General features: G+C 39.6%; 1 protein-coding gene across 1 annotated transcript in view; it reads left to right on the forward strand.

Annotated features, from left to right (window-relative positions):
- The window catches only part of TRPC4 (transient receptor potential cation channel subfamily C member 4), a 167,242-nt gene that overhangs the window by 137,889 nt on the left and 15,237 nt on the right, over positions 1 to 14,116 (forward strand). The window contains exons 5-6 of the mRNA XM_068419822.1: positions 3,537 to 3,676; positions 12,124 to 12,437. Coding sequence (XP_068275923.1) covers positions 3,537 to 3,676; positions 12,124 to 12,437 — 454 coding nt within the window. The remainder of the gene's footprint in view (positions 1 to 3,536; positions 3,677 to 12,123; positions 12,438 to 14,116) is intronic.

Consider the following 14,116-nt stretch of genomic DNA (forward strand, 5'->3'; position numbering starts at 1 on the left):
CTCCATCATGTAAGCTCACCAGGCCTTAGGGAAGTCTTCCACTTTGCAGAAAGGCTCTGGGATTTCAGATTATGCTTTTCTAGGATAGCCCTTCAGGCACTCTTGGGAGGATTTACAGAACTCCAGAGATCCCAGTTGTTCCAGCATTCATTGCTCTAATTGAGCACCCCTTAGGATACCTAGCCATAGAGACCTGGTACCTCCAAAGACTCTGATCTCAGCTTTCATGGTGAGATTGCCGTGGAGTTGTGGATTTTAACAATCAACCTTAGGATTTTGTACCTTCAAAGATTTGCCTTCAAAAAGACGTGTCTGGGAAGCTCTGCTGTGCATGCATGGATTGTGTGTCTGTCACAAACGTAGCATCCATCAGTCAGCCTAGTTTCAAGTTCTCTGAAGTCCCATAAGATCTCAGTAACTGTGTTTATATAGTTTGGAGTTTGCACTTAGATGCTTTGGCTGGCAAGAAAGACTGAACTGTCACATCTCCAGTACAGCAAACAAAAATGTAGGATTTCCAGTTTTCCATAATCATTTGCTTGAAAAGAACAAGCCCTGCAGCAGGATGAACATAAAAGTTGTCCTGAAACAAGAAAAAATTTAGAACCACCAGGATTATGATGTCAAAGTATGCTGAGAACTTTCAGCTGCTGAACAACTTCAGCATTATTGGTAGTTTGGATTAGTTGTGTTTCTAATTCAAAATGATCAAATTTACAATAGCCATACACTTTCTTCCACTATTCTATAATAGGTCAGTATTTCTCTGTTAGTGTCAACTTTACAATTACATTTCATTTTCTGAAGCCCAGGAAGTGCTTGGAAGAACAGTCTGGCTTTTCACTCACAAAACAGATCAAATATAGCAGCATTAGTCAGCATTTCTTTTTTCAATCTGTACATAAGTCTGTTGTATTTCAGGCAGTGCTATCAAAGCATATGATGCTGAGCGACAGTCTTACAGAGAACAGCCTTGTTGCATTTTTGTTAGTTCATGTCTTTGGCTGGTTGTGAATCACGGAGTATCTCAGCAGGAGAGATTAATGAACCTACAGCCTCTTGCTTAAGCATTCATCTTACTAATCATCCTAACCTGTTTCTGCTCTGTTTTCAAAGTGTATTTTAAAGGGAGTGCTTAACTGTCATGAATTACAGAAGAGTGAGTTTAATTCTGTGAATGTGTATTGATTTCCATAAAGCCTTTTTATCTGGGGATTTTCTATCAATGCAACTGTCTGCTTTCTGTGCCATAGCAGTCTTTCCAGTGTCAAGATCCTGAGGCTGCATCTGTATTATTAAATAAAAAAGGAACTGTTCTCTAACACTGAGGCTTAGGGTCCGTATCCATATTACACAGCCTTTGGCTCCAGGTCTCCTCTGAGCCTGGAGCCAGGTCTCTTCAGGCTCCTGTGCCACAATGGTGATTTTTATGTGCTGTTCTGCAGCTGGAGCAGGGGTGATTCAGAGCAGTGTCTGAAATGTGAGGGGTATATTGCAGCCCGCAAAACAGCTGCTTTTATGACCTGATGATGCTTAACATGTTATGCCTAAAAGGTAGTGGAAGAGCAAGCAGGGATATTTGCAAGTACATGGACTGTGTGTTTAAAGTTGGAGGGGACTTTGGAGGGAAGGGGGAGCCAGACCTGCTGTTGTCATGTTCATACTGTGTGTCAGGAGTGACCAGCTCTATGAAGAGTAAGTGGTTAAGTCATTTCACAGGCTGAAATGGGCAGGCATTTAGGACCCTACCTGGTAGCCCTGTGAAGGTGTATTCCCTTTGTGATGGCACTTAGGCAGTTAACAGCAGCAGTGTACACTGTTAGTGGATATTGAACCCTGCCATGCAATAATGTTCAACTGTTTTCTCACTGTGACTCATCATAATTGATTGCAGTTGAAAATAAATGTTAGCTTCTTAACAGTGCTATATTTTGTGTATTAGTTTTATCTGATAACCTAAAGATAGAGTTGCAATCAGCCTGTCTAGGCTGTTTTAGACACTAAAATGGGCATATCACACTTTCCTGTCTACATGTTCCCACCATGGTCCTTTCTCAGTACGTGTTCCCCCAGCTCTGCAGAATGCTGAAACAGTGATGGTGGCATGGATGAAAATGAACCTTATGAAAATAAAACAAGTTGGACCAATCAGATCATTTGGATACTCCTGAGGCTTGTGATTACTGGTGAAGACACACAGAAACAAGATGGGAACATGTAGCTGAGATTTGAGGGGAGAAGGTAGTGAGGAAGGGGACCTTCCCTTTTGAAAGCAATCAGGAGACAGAAAGACTCAAGCCAAAACACTACAAAATGAAATTGTACTCCTCCCATCTATCCCCCTCCTGCCCTACAAATAACTCAAAAACCTACGTGGCACAAACAAGAATAGACCAGGAATTACTTCTTAGGGATCATGTTTGAGAGAAGACCCAAGTTTTCTGTGCAGTCAACTAGAAGACCCCTGAGACAAAACATTAAGGTTCAAGGTGAATTAAGCCCAGACTAGAGTGATGCGGGACTCTATAGGTCCCTGCAAAAAATCTGTTTAACATTTTCTAAAGGAACATGTGATAAGCAGGTAGAGAAAAGCTGTGCTAAATTAACTGTCGCAAAATCTATATGTGAGAGACTGGTCTCTTTTGTGGTGAATTTTATCCCTTTAATGAGCACAAAAGTAAGAAATTCCTTTAAGAAAATAATTAACTATGAAAAATTAAAGGCTTTATTGGTATTGTTGTCAAAAAAGCTCTGTAGATAATAATATGAAATATGCATCTAAATGTTCCTTGTTGTTTTGTCATACCATATTATACAATAATGTGGACTATCTTCTTCAGAGAGGTTTTAAGGTGTGTAGCATTAACGAGTCTCCACACAGTTGTCTCAAGCTGTTAAACCATGTTCATGTCAGACAACTTGCAAAATTTCCCATTGGGCTTGAATATTTCTGTATGACTTTGTGTCCAATGCAATGTGTGCTCTGCACACCTGAAAACAGTTTCCATTCCTTCATGTCCCAAAGGAAGAAATGAATAAAATTATTCTGGTGGAGACACTACTCTTTCCTATGGAAGAGGGAGACTTCAGTTCAGCATTGACAACAACAATAGAAATTCTCTTCCTTATTTTGTGGGTTCCAACTGAAAAAAAATAATGTGTTGGATTGACTCCTGCAGTCATAAATTTTCCAGTTTGAATTGTATTGCGGAAGATACCAAGGGCAGAGTTGGCAGTGGTGACTGGTTTTAAGACCCTTTTTATGCTTACTAGGAAACAATGGGAAAAGAGATTGAAGAAAGCCAAAGAAATTGCCCTTATACAAGCAGATGATTTTCTTTGGTTTTGCCTGACAAATTAATTCTGGAAACATTAATGGGAAGATAAAATTTCACATAACTAGTTGTGTAATTTAGAGCACTTATCCACCTGCCCTTTATAATTAATGTAAGGAGAATCAATCCATTGTGAGATAAGTGTCTAGAATAGCCTTTTTATTTAATATTCATGCTTAATGAATTATGTTCTATTTACAGGTTTTATCTGGGGTGAAATTAAACAGATGTGGGATGGTGGACTACAGGACTACATTCACGATTGGTGGAACCTCATGGATTTTGTAATGAACTCCTTGTACTTAGCAACAATCTCTTTGAAAATTGTTGCATTTTCAAAGGTAAACTTTTTTTAAAAAATTCAGCAAAATATTTGAGGTAAATTAAATTAGGCTTCTTCAAACTTCCTTCTGTATTTGGAGGTTCTCAGGCTTAGCAATACAAGAGATGTATGATGTGCTCATTGAATCTTCTGCAGCTATGACAAGAAGCTAGACCAGGATAAGAGTGAACACAACATTGTGATTTATACTTTTTTCTTCTTCAGCGAGGCAATCTTTTGTTATTTGATCCTGAATAGTCATAGTGTCATTTTCTTGAAAAAGGAAAATCACTGGTAATATTTAATAATGTTTGCACAAAATTATGTTTTGTGTTAGTCTTTGCCTATTTTTCAGTAAGAAATTATTGTCCCTAAGACAATTTTATGCAGCATGCAAAACTTCTGGACAGGACTACAAGAAAAATATTTACTCAAAATTAAGGGGGGGAAAAAAAGCTAAACAGCAAGATTTTAGTTTTGTTTTGAAAATTCAGAAGTCCAACATGAAAAAGTAAAAATGAAGGGGAGAAAACAGTCACTTGAGGCTGGATATGTTCATTTTCTCCTCCTTTTCACAAAGTTTTTATGAATAGTTTCATATTCCCACTGTTTGAAGTATCTTCCAGCAAAACAGTCCTTATTTCCAAAGCCATGGAACATGTTGCATTTTGTATGTATTCAACAAAGATCCATAATATGATAGAATTCCTCATAAAATGAAATATTTTCATCAAAAAATGGTCTCAAAATGCAAGGAAACCACATCTGAATGGAAATGAAAGCATTTCTTAGCATCTGTCACAAAGCTCTTATCACATCCAAGTGAAGATAACAAACCCGTTTTTACTGGCCACTGTGATCAGCATTGTATTTCAGCGGTTTCAAGTTCCCTGCCACCAGCTACCCTCTATGCATGGAAGGAGAGTCTCTCCTCTGCCAAGATCCTTTTGGCTGGGAAAAGGAGACAGCTGTCAAGTAGCTTGTTACAGTTCCCTATCCTCAAACAGCAGCTGGTCCTGCTGCAGCTCTGCCATAAGTATAGAAGAACATAGGAACCTCTAATTTATATCGTCTTGTGTCTATTCACAAGAGCCTGCATGTCAGCCGGTCAGGGGCAGGGATGAGCACAGACCTGTGATCTGTTGACACACCAGCCTTCTCCTGTGACAAAAGGTTTCTGGCATGCTGACTCTCTGGCTGCAAACCTTTGGAAGCCTTCTCACTCAAAGAAATTTGGAGTTGTTGCCTAAAAGAGCAAGATGCTCGAAAGTGTGAGGAGAGCTGTCATTTAAAGCTGATGAAATGCCTTTTTACACACAAGGATGCCTTATCATAAAGTGACTGGAAAATAAATAGTCATTTCACTGTCTGTGTAACAAAGTGAGCAGTTCATTGAAAATGCGTGTTTCCAAAGCATTGGAAATGGCCAATTATTCACTTTAGAATAATATTAATTAGAAGACATTATAATCCTTTCCTCTCCCAGACAGCTTCTGCTTATAGTAATCAGACTCCAAGGTGACAGTATCTGGGATCATGTGCATCCATTACTCTCCAAATTAGTGATTCCATGGCAATCATAATCAACACAGTGCATAAAGCATTATATTTGGTTCTGCGGCTATTATTTTTTTACTTCATGTGCAATGTTGCACCCAAATACCTTTTGTTCCTTAAAAGAGCCTCAGTTGTGGCAGACCATTGAAACACATGATAATGTGATGAATAGAGTAATGCAAGTGTAACTTATTACCCGGCCACACTTCCTTCAAATACCATACCTACAACAGAGTTCCCCACCTCTATGCCAGATGAGATTGCGAGGATGCCAAATGTAACCAGTATGTTTTGATGTAAAGGTTTTATTTTCATGTCCTAAACCTTGCAAGGTAGTTTTTTCTAAAATACAGCTTTTCTGTATTCATTAGATTTGTAGCCCAATTTTCTTAGATATGTTCTACCTTCTATGAATCAGCTCAAGCCACCTAAGAAAACATTTTAACCAACTCCTTTGAATAAAATTATGAGAGTGCCCTTGTACTACTCTCCTGTGTGATAGATGTTCCCAGAGAAAAATGTAGTGTTTATTTCCCATTTGAGGCACTCTGACTGACACAGTAGTTAAGCAGATGGATGTTATTTACAGCAGCTGATGTGATAGTGTAAAATACACCAAAGAAAGAGTGTAATTTCAGGATGAGAGAACTGCTAAGATAACTCAAAGTTATCTGTCTCACTGCCAGTATTCAAATAAAAAGAGTACTTCTCGTATTTTTCAAAGGACTATGCTTTTTTGTCTCTGATCGTATATCAACATGTGAGGTCTTTTTAGAGTATCCAGTATATCCACTGAAAATGCTCTCTTCTGATAAATAATGTGATTATAAATAGTGCATTGTCACATGTTTTATATATGACTGACTTTAAGGAACACATCTGTTTTGATGGTGAGTTATAAATATAAACAGAAGTTATTGTGCTCTAAGAAAAATGGCTTTTTTATGTTCTTGGAAGATAATTTGTTTTGTACTGATGCATAAAGTTAGGTGCAGTGCCAAGTTATGTACAGACCATGCTTGCTTTATCTTAAGTATTTGTTAAACCTGAGCTGGATCTAGTGCTGCTTGCTTCCAGCTCTGCTAGAGATTGCATGCAATTTCCCATTACTGATTATGTGACTCAGCCACCGACATGAAAAGCTAGTAGGGAAACACGTTCCTATTCAAGGCAAGAACTCTGAAACGTAACTACAAATACATTATTTGTCTCCATATTTACTGACTTAATGATCATTGTGTCAGATCTGCTCTGTTTAGTAGTAAACAAGATGATATTTCTCTTCTGCCACCAGTTCTGCAGAAGCTAACATCTTCTTATATGTATGCATTGTAAAATGGTTTTGATTGATGTTTCACCAGATTCACAGACCAAATGTCCATTTACATAGCAGTATTAACCCCCCCCCCCGAATAATTATAGACTCAATTCCTCAATGTAATCACTGTTTTAAAGCTCTTTGCTAGGCCACTCCCTTCACTCTTTCTACTGCTGCTCTGAAATTCAGCATAACAAATGCAAAGATTGGGACATACATTTTAAAATAGGAAGAGTTCACATTCGTGTATGACCTTTCAGAAAAGGATTTAAAGTTCTTTCTCTGAAGTGGATATTATTCAACCTTTCTTTTTATTATCAGAAACAAGGGGGTCACATTTGACCAAGATCCAAGAGCACATTAAACATTCATATAGCCTGATCTACATGTCTATTTGATCTCTCTTGGTGATTTCATGAGATCTAGTTCATGACTTCTGTCCTCACGGGGCAACAGTGATCACTCAGCTTTTTTTCTCACAAATGGTTCTGATATTAGATTTGCATTTGAATCCCTTTGAGTAAGGATCAAGAACTATTATCTTGTGTTTGCTGGGTGACATCACACAATCATCATATATTTGCCTTGAAATTCTACTGTTTATATGCTGCTCAATTTGTTTTTTGCTCTTCTCAATTTTCCATTGATGTGCCATGTACATTTCCTTCAACCAATGAGCCAGTGATAGGTATTATTTAATCTTGTTAAATGATAGTTGTCTTTGTTACATGTCAAAAGGTTGTGTTTGCATTTGAAGTGGGGACGGAAATTCTGCAGGGTCACAAAATAATAAAAGAAAGACTGCAAAATATCAAGATCGTGATTTACAAGCTCATCATTGTTATATTTGCTCTTATAGTTTTGCATTCCCTAGAACAATAACCATTTATTATTTATTCAAAATAGAGCAGAACATCAACAAGCATGAATGAGAGAACAAGTACTTCAGTTCTTCATGTTTTGGGTTGTTTGGTCCTAAAATACATTTTTTATTTTTTTCATATTTTCACTGTTTCTGGTTTTAATATGCCTAGTCTTTTCGCTCCTCTGCTTTCTTTTCCTTTTCACATGTGTGCTTCTTTGTTCTCCTGATTCTTATTTGATATTTCTAGATTTCTTTCCAGCATCCTCTAGTTAGTGGAATCAATAGGATTTTGTTGTCAGAGCCCTCTTCTACTCATGATTTTCTGTATATTATTTGCTGTCTTCTTTCAGCTAGTATATTTCACAGATAATTTCCAAACTTACTTCTCAGTCCTTCACCTTTCTCACTATTTTTCATCCGAGTATTTCCAGTCTCTTAAATCATGTCTCTTCAAAACTAAAATAACAGCCCTCACTCTCTGCTTACAACCATGAGACCTTTTGCATTGTATTCACACGTGCAGGAAGAACTTGGGCCCAAGAAAGGCAGAGTTAGTTAAGCTGAAATAACATAGTTGTGCCATTGATTTCCTTTGACAAATAAAAGGTCATTTGATCTTTTCTTATTTGAGTAACAAGTCAGTAAAACCCAGGGATATGTTAATTTGTTGACTGGCATGTGTTGAATCTGACTCTTTCAACACACCAGTTTTGCATCTCAGTCCAGAACATCATAGATAAAGTCCTTTCTTCTCATCTTTCTCCTTATCCTCATCTCTTCTAGAAAACTACATTGGATTCATCTTCTCAGACTACAGCTACAAGATAGCCTCTCCCTTACCCTAATAATCAGTGAAGAGAAACAGAGAAGGTTAAAGAGAAACTCACCTGACCTGTTTGGGATATCTGCTTTCTTACTATACAAATGCCTATTTTTCTTTGCTGACTGTAATAGGAGGTGACAGAGAACTTAGATGCTGTCCACACCTGATTGGTTTAATTTGATCCTTCCTCTCTTACTATATCATATGCTATCTTTGTTCATTGTCCTGTAGTTCCATGTTTTTCTCAGAAGAGTATTTCCTTAGATTTTTTTTTTTCCTATTATTTTCACTTTTCTTCCCCTCCCTGCCCCGCCCCCGCCCCCGGCTTGTTTAACTTCCTTGGAATCTGCTACTACTTGCCTTCACCTGAAATATGTCTGCAGTTGGGTGCTTTTGGTTCTCTATCAAAAACTCTATATCTTCTAGCTTCAAATATCTTTGTTAAATTTTTTCATGAATATATTTTACCTTATTTCTCCAGCACAGTTTGTGTATCTTTCCCTAATCTGAGCATCTAGAGCATTATTCAGCACCTGATCTTTGCTTGTACTGACAATTGTTCCTATTTATTTAATAGGTACAAGTTTTCACATAACAGGGCTGCAAAGGGCCATCGGAATTCACAGTAATACACTGTATGTTATTCACAGTAATACACTGTATGTTATTCAAAGAGAGACATTATAGAAAACATGCTGAGTAGTTCTCATCTCTCTTTTCTCAATAAACATTGAAAATTTTTTCTTCATTTTCTTCTTGGTTTTATCTCTTAGCTGTTGTCTCTGGTAACTCAGTTCTGTTTTCTACTCCCTGTTACTTCATCACCAATTTGAATCAATCAGAACTGGACGGAAGGTCAGTAGTGGATGAGGCAGAATTGCATCTCTCTTGGAGCTACAATGTCAAATGCAGTACGACTTTATTTTACAGCATGATCGTTAGGGGAGAGGATAGTCTAATGAAGAGAGTACTGACCTATGAATCCAGCAGCTCTGGATTTAAGTCCCTACTCTGTAGAGAACAAATATCACTGGTGTTTGAAATGTAACGTTGAGTAATTCTTAACTCTTCAATAGACTGCTACTCTCCAGTTTTGCAGTTCTCATCCCCAAAACCACAACACTGTCAGAGGCTGTGGCTGCTTGTATACGAGTAAACAAAACTGTGCCAGGGATTGCTGTCAAGCACTGGTACTGTCTCACCTGCGCTACCAGTTAGTTACAGCTAGCCTGGCATGGTGGGGTCCTGTGCCAACTAGCGCTGTCCAAAACAATGTCCAGTTCCCATCTGCAATTTGAATCATAGAATAATAGAATCATAGAATTGTGTTGGTTGGAAAGGACCTTTAAGGTCATCAAGTCCAACCATTAACCTAGGTCTGCCAGAATCATAGAATGGTTTGGGTTCGAAGGGACCTTTAAAGGTCATCTAGTCCAACCTCTGTGCAATGAGCAGGGACATCTTCAACTAGAACAGGTTGGTCAGAGCCCCAACCAACCTGACCTTGAATGTTTCCAGGGATGGGGCATCTACCGCCTCTCTGGGCAACCTGATCCAGTGTTTCACCACTCTCATTGTAAAAAAATTTCTTCCTTATATCTAATATGAATCTACCCTCTTTAAGTTTTAAAATCATTATCCCTTGTCCTTTTGCTACAGGCCTTATTTAAAAGTCTATCCTCATCTTTCTTAAAGGCCCCCTTTAAGTACTGAAAGGCCACAATAAGGTCTCCCTGGAGCCTTCTCTTCTCCACGCTAAACAACCCCAACTCTCTCAGCCTTTCCTCATAGCACAGGTGTCCAGCCCTCTCATTATTTTCGTGGTCCTCCTCTGGACCCTCTCCAACAGCTCCATGTCTTTCCTATGCTGAGGACTCCAGAGATGGAGGCAGTACTCCAGGTGGGGTCTCACCAGAGTGGAGCAGAGGGGCAGAATCACTTCCCTCGACCTGCTGGCCATGCTTCTTTTGACGCAGCCCAGGATATGGTTGGCTTTCTGGGCTGCGAATGCACATTGCCAGCTCATGTCCAGCTTTTCATCCACTAGTACCCCCAAGTCCTTCTCGGCAGGGCTGCTCTCAATCCTTCATCCCCCAGCATGTACTGATACTGGGGGTTGCCCTGACCCAGGTGCGGGACCTTGCATTTGGCCTTGTTGAACCTCATGTGGTTCACATGGGCCCACTTCTCAAGCTTGTCCAGGTCCCTCTGAATGGCATCCCGTCCCTCTGGCGTGTCAACCGCAGCTCTCAGCTTGGAGTCGTCTGCAAACTTGCTGAGCATGCACTCGATCCCACTGTCTATGCCACTGATGAAGATATTAAACAGTACTGGTCCCAATATGGACCCCTGAGGGACACCACTCCATCTGGATATTGAGTAGTTGACCACTACCGTACAGATGTGACCATCCAGCCAGTTCCTTATCCACTGAACAGTCCATCCATCAAATCCATATCTCTCCAATTTAGAGAGAAGAATGTTGTGGCGGACCATGTCAAAGGCCTTACAGAAGTCCAGATAGATGACATCCATAGCTCTTCCATTGTCCACTGATGTAGTCACTCCATCATAGAAGGCCACTAGGTTGGTCACGCAAGACTTGCCCTTGGTGAAGCCATGCTGGCTGTCTCAAATCATCTCCCTGTCCTCTAGGTGCCTTAGCATAGCTTCTAGGAGGATATGTTCCATGATCTTCCCAGGCACAGAGGTGAGGCTGACAGGTCAGTAGTTCCCAGGGTCCCCTTTTCTACGCTTTTTAAAAAGGGGTGCAAAGTTTCCCTTTTTCAAATCACCAGGGACTTCATCTGACTGCCATAACTTTCCAAATATCATGGAGAGTGGCTTGGCAACTACATCAGCCAGTTCCTTCAGGACTCTGGGATGCATCTATTCAGGTCCCATAGGCTTATGTATGTTCAGGTGGTCTTGAACCACCTTGAGAGCAGTCACCTTCTTTGGAGGGTGAGTGTGGTGTGTAAATGTTGTGATGCCTTGCTATGTTGTTCCATCTGGCCCCAGTGATACAGAAGAGTTCCTTTCCTTACTACTGAGGGCATGCTCAGCAGCTCTGAAGGATGCATCTGGGTCATCTAGGGTAGATAAATACAGACAGCACTATATTCCCTCTTTGAAATCTGCTTCATATTACATTATCCCATGGTTTTAGAGTGCCTCATAGCATAGATTCTGTTCACTGATACGTTCTGTAAAACAAATTAGTAAGACCAAATAAATAATAACGAGTCTGCCACAGTAGTTAAGCCTCAGTTCAGAGTAACGTCTTTCATCTTGAAGAATTTTTTGGTAGAGCTGGAACTGTAAATCACAGTTCCAGGGATCGGACTCTTTGATAATGAGACACACAAGCAGTTTGCCATGGTTCATTAATAAACAGCTTTTTCATCATTGGTCCAGTGTTAGTGATCAAGCAACATACTTATTCCTTGATTAAATGCTTTCTTCCAACTTGTCAAAGTTCTTGTGGCTTTCTATCCATCATTGTCATATCTGCACTGTTCTCCAGAGAACTAATTTACCTGATTTTACAGCTGAAAGTTTCTATAATTGTAAAACCCAGGTGTTCAAAAACTGTTGCTTTTACTCTTGGTCAGAATTGTTAGACTTGCTTTTGCTACTGTGAAAATTGTAACCAAATGAAAAACACAGGCAAAAAACTAGAAAGCATAGACCATCCTGAAGATAAAAATGAAGGACAGTACATGGGTACTACCCATTTTTTGTTCTGCTAAAATAAAAATCTCTCCTGAAGACGTGTTGCTTTCCAAAAGATGTTTAGTTTATTGTGGTGTCTGCAAATTAATTGAACAGCTTATAAAGAAACTGATGTACTTGTTTATGCAGTAAACAAGGAGTAATTTCTTCCCTTCTGCTTGTTTTCAGTATAGTGGGTTAGTTCCACGGGAGAGCTGGGACATGTGGCATCCAACCCTGGTGGCCGAGGCCCTGTTTGCAATCGCAAACATCTTTAGCTCCCTACGCTTGATCTCATTATTCACTGCAAATTCACACCTGGGACCTCTGCAGATATCTCTAGGAAGAATGTTGCTGGACATTTTGAAGTTTCTCTTCATATACTGCCTTGTGCTGCTAGCTTTTGCAAATGGGTTGAACCAGCTGTACTTCTACTATGAGACAAATGAACCTGGCAACTGCAAAGGAATACGATGTGAAAAGCAGAATAATGCATTTTCAACGTAAGTGGCTGATCTATTTTTACCCTCCCCTTCTGCCCCCAATATTTTAATCACTTAGGTGTTGTTTACAGGAGAGAGGCTGTCTGTTTTCTGTTGGTATTACAGTAGTGTCCTGACAGACACATCTAAAGTTACCCTAATAAAAAAATACATATTAACATTACATCACTCTGTAATAATGTTCATCCCATACCACAGTGAAGTCTGTACAATTCAAGATATCTCAAAAGATAAAAAGATAAAATAGAGAGGAGAGGGAGATAATACGAGATTAGAAAGTACATATTTAGAATTAAAGGAAAAAAAGGTCACCAGAACAGAGCTTGCTTATCCAGGCAACTGTTGCTCTGCATTTCTTCCATGTCTACTTGTGGGCATTAAATAAGTTTCGTGTTCTAAAACATGAAGATTCCTTGTAGATGAGGCAGGAAAAAACACAATCAAATACAGTATTCTAATTTCTGTTTTAAAGTTTATTTATTTTTCTTTCACTTAAAAATCAATTTTATTTTACTCTGTTTTGTAGTTCTATAGTACCAAAACACTACCAGATTAATACCAATTCTCTATCTCATCCTTCAACTTTGAAACTAAATCAAACTCCTGCTATAAATACCTGTTCCTTGTTACCTTCTATTAATCATATCTAGGCTGTTTATAAAATATATTTATTACCAATGGCTTCCTTCTGAAAGTAAGTAATTTTATAAAAATAACACCTTTTATATAATCTTAATCAAGTAACTTTGCTCAGACACAGCTTATTTATCTTGCATATTAATAATATCTTATACAGGTCTAAACTTTGTGTGATCTGAACAGAAAAGCACAGGGAAATATTTCAGAGCTGAACATTGAGGGAAGCAATATTATTAATCTGGGAAATAGTGGGGACTACTGCTACTAGTGCCAGAAGATGGTGTCAAGGCAGACTGCGATCCTTTATGAGCCTTTTCTGCTACTGTGAGTAGGGGAGAATAGTGGTGGTTCAGTTTGTGCTCAGACAAGTGTAAGCCGCACAAAAGGCTCCAGAGCAGTACTTTACCACTCATATACACTGTATTACACTAGCAGAGAGACAGAACCTAGAGTTTCTATAAATAAAAGCATACTGCCCTCTGAGGTATCTCTGTAGGACAGGACTGTACTGGGTTGCATGACAAAGTTATGTTTCACAGATGATACTGCAAGGTGGAAAAGGGGCTGAAGGGTTAAGTTTTGCCCAATTCTGGACAGCGGGTCCCAGCATGCAGGACTGCCCAGGGTGGTACAAGTACCCGCAGTTCAGCAGCCTCCCTGCTCTGAGTGCAGTGGGGACAGCACTGGTGGCCCACAAGTCCTGTCCGGGTAACCTGCTTGTGGTGTCAGGATGAAGGAGCAGCAGAGAGACCATGGGGAAAACTCACTCCAGTTAATCTCAAGATATCGCAGAATCACAGAATCACGTAATGGCTTGGGTTGGAGGGGACCTTAAAGATCATCTAGTTCCAACCCCCCTGCCATGGGCAGGGGCGCCTTGAACTAGACCACGTTGCTCAAAGCCCCATCCAACCTGGCCTTGAACACTTCCAGGGAGGGGGCATCCACAAGTTCTCTGGGTAACCTGTGCCAGTGTCTCACCACCCTCACAGTAAAGAATTTCTTCCTAATATCTAATCTAAATCTACCCTCTTTCAGTT

This window comes from Nyctibius grandis, chromosome 2 (assembly GCF_013368605.1).
Source record: "Nyctibius grandis isolate bNycGra1 chromosome 2, bNycGra1.pri, whole genome shotgun sequence".
NCBI lineage: Eukaryota > Metazoa > Chordata > Aves > Nyctibiiformes > Nyctibiidae > Nyctibius > Nyctibius grandis.